The 2,500-nt window shown below is 44.1% G+C and overlaps 1 protein-coding gene across 1 annotated transcript in view; it reads left to right on the forward strand.

The window, feature by feature from the left end:
- Positions 1–2,434, forward strand: part of LOC138861556 (uncharacterized) — a 15,300-nt gene extending 12,866 nt beyond the window's left edge. The window contains exons 6-7 of the mRNA XM_070121326.1: positions 1–439; positions 512–2,434. The exon at positions 1–439 is cut by the window's left edge and continues 679 nt beyond it. Of these exons, the coding sequence (XP_069977427.1) occupies positions 1–439; positions 512–2,309 (2,237 nt within the window). The 3' untranslated portion in view covers positions 2,310–2,434. The remainder of the gene's footprint in view (positions 440–511) is intronic.
- Positions 2,435–2,500: the final 66 nt, after the last annotated feature.

The raw sequence follows: 2,500 nt of genomic DNA on the forward strand, positions 1-2,500 counted from the left end.
TCAAACTGTGCTTGCTCTTCAACAAGCTGTTCAAGTTCATCGGAAACCAATGCTTGCTCTTCGACAAGCTGTTCAAGTTCATCGGAAACCAATGCTTGCTCTTCAACAAGCTGTTCAAACTGTGCTTGCTCTTCGACAAGCTGTTCAAACTGTGCTTGCTATTCAACAAGCTGTTCAGGTTCATTGAAAACTCGTGCTTGCTCTTCGACAAGCTGTTCAAGTTCATCGGAAACCAATGCTTGCTCTTCGACAAGTTGTTCAAACTGTGCTTGCTCTTCAACAAGCTGTTCAGGTTCATTGAAAACTCGTGCTTGCTCTTCGACAAGCTGTTCAAGTTCATCGGAAACCAATGCTTGCTCTTCGACAAGTTGTTCAAACTGTGCTTGCTCTTCTTCAACAAGCTGTTCAAACTGTGCTTGCTCTTCAACAAGCTGTTCAGGTTCATTGAAAACTCGTGCTTGCTCTTCAACAAGTTGTTCAAACTGTGCTTGCTATTCAACAAGCTGTTCAGGTTCATTGAAAACTCGTGCTTGCTCTTCGACAAGCTGTTCAAGTTCATCGGAAACCAATGCTTGCTCTTCAACAAGTTGTTCAAACTGTGCTTGCTCTTCAACAAGCTGTTCAAACTGTGCTTGCTCTTCAACAAGCTGTTCAAACTGTGCTTGCTCTTCGACAAGCTGTTCAAACTGTGCTTGCTCTTCTTCAACAAGCTGTTCAAACTGTGCTTGCTCTTCAACAAGCTGTTCAAACTGTGCTTGCTCTTCTTCAACAAGCTGTTCAAACTGTGCTTGCTCTTCGACAAGCTGTTCAAACTGTGCTTGCTCTTCTTCAACAAGCTGTTCAAACTGTGCTTGCTCTTCTTCAACAAGCTGTTCAAACTGTGCTTGCTCTTCGACAAGCTGTTCAAACTGTGCTTGCTCTTCTTCAACAAGCTGTTCAAACTGTGCTTGCTCTTCGACAAGCTGTTCAAACTGTGCTTGCTCTTCTTCGACAAGCTGTTCAAACTGTGCTTGCTCTTCTTCGACAAGCTGTTCAAACTGTGCTTGCTCTTCTTCAACAAGCTGTTCAAACTGTGCTTGCTCTTCGACAAGCTGTTCAAACTGTGCTTGCTCTTCTTCAACAAGCTGTTCAAACTGTGCTTGCTCTTCGACAAGCTGTTCAAACTGTGCTTGCTCTTCGACAAACTCTTCAAGTTCATCGGAAACCAATGCTTGCTCTTCAACAAGTTGTTCAAACTGTGCTTGCTCTTCGACAAGCTGTTCAAACTGTGCTTGCTCTTCTTCAACAAGCTGTTCAAACTGTGCTTGCTCTTCGACAAGCTGTTCAAACTGTGCTTGCTCTTCTTCGACAAGCTGTTCAAACTGTGCTTGCTCTTCTTCAACAAGCTGTTCAAACTGTGCTTGCTCTTCGACAAGCTGTTCAAACTGTGCTTGCTCTTCGACAAGCTGTTCAAACTGTGCTTGCTCTTCTTCAACAAGCTGTTCAAACTGTGCTTGCTCTTCGACAAGCTGTTCAAACTGTGCTTGCTCTTCTTCAACAAGTTGTTCAAACTGTGCTTGCTCTTCTTCAAGCTGTTCAAACTGTGCTTGCTCTTCGACAAGCTGTTCAAACTGTGCTTGCTCTTCTTCAACAAGCTGTTCAAACTGTGCTTGCTCTTCGACAAGCTGTTCAAACTGTGCTTGCTCTTCTTCAACAAGTTGTTCAAACTGTGCTTGCTCTTCGACAAGCTGTTCAAACTGTGCTTGCTCTTCTTCAAGCTGTTCAAACTGTGCTTGCTCTTCGACAAGTTGTTCAAACTGTGCTTGCTCTTCTTCAACAAGCTGTTCAAACTGTGCTTGCTCTTCGACAAGCTGTTCAAGTTCATCGGAAACCAATGCTTGCTCTTCGACAAGTTGTTCAAACTGTGCTTGCTCTTCGACAAGCTGTTCAAACTGTGCTTGCTCTTCGACAAGCTGTTCAAACTGTGCTTGCTCTTCGACAAGCTGTTCAGGTTCATCGGAAATCAATGCTTGCCCTTCGACAAGCTGTTCAAACTGCTCAAGCTGTTCAGCTTGTTCAGGTTCATCGGGAACCGGTGCTTGCTCTTCGACAAGCTTTTCAGGTTCATCGGAAACCGGTGCCTGCTCTTCCACAGGCTGTTCGACAGGCTGTTCAGGTTCACCGGAAACTGGTGCTTGCTTCACGACAAAGCGTGCGGTACCTTTAGCCTCCCTGTTTATCTTGGGTACATCCGAAAAGACGCGTCTGCACATGATCACAACGACCAGCAAGATAACCAAAGGGAAAAGCTTGCTACAATAGACCTCTGACGTCATAATTATAAATAGTAAAAGTGCGAAAAGCTCATAAACTTTCTGATCAAGAGCGATGTAAATGGCAGAATCCGTACGAAAAGTTTTAACAATTTTCATTGATTTCTTTCCCTTTCCTTAAAACTTAGATACGAGAATACCCCCACATGTCCACTGGTTTGTAAATCGCGCCAAAAATGTCAACGGAA

This window comes from Penaeus vannamei, chromosome 4 (assembly GCF_042767895.1).
Source record: "Penaeus vannamei isolate JL-2024 chromosome 4, ASM4276789v1, whole genome shotgun sequence".
Taxonomy (NCBI): domain Eukaryota; kingdom Metazoa; phylum Arthropoda; class Malacostraca; order Decapoda; family Penaeidae; genus Penaeus; species Penaeus vannamei.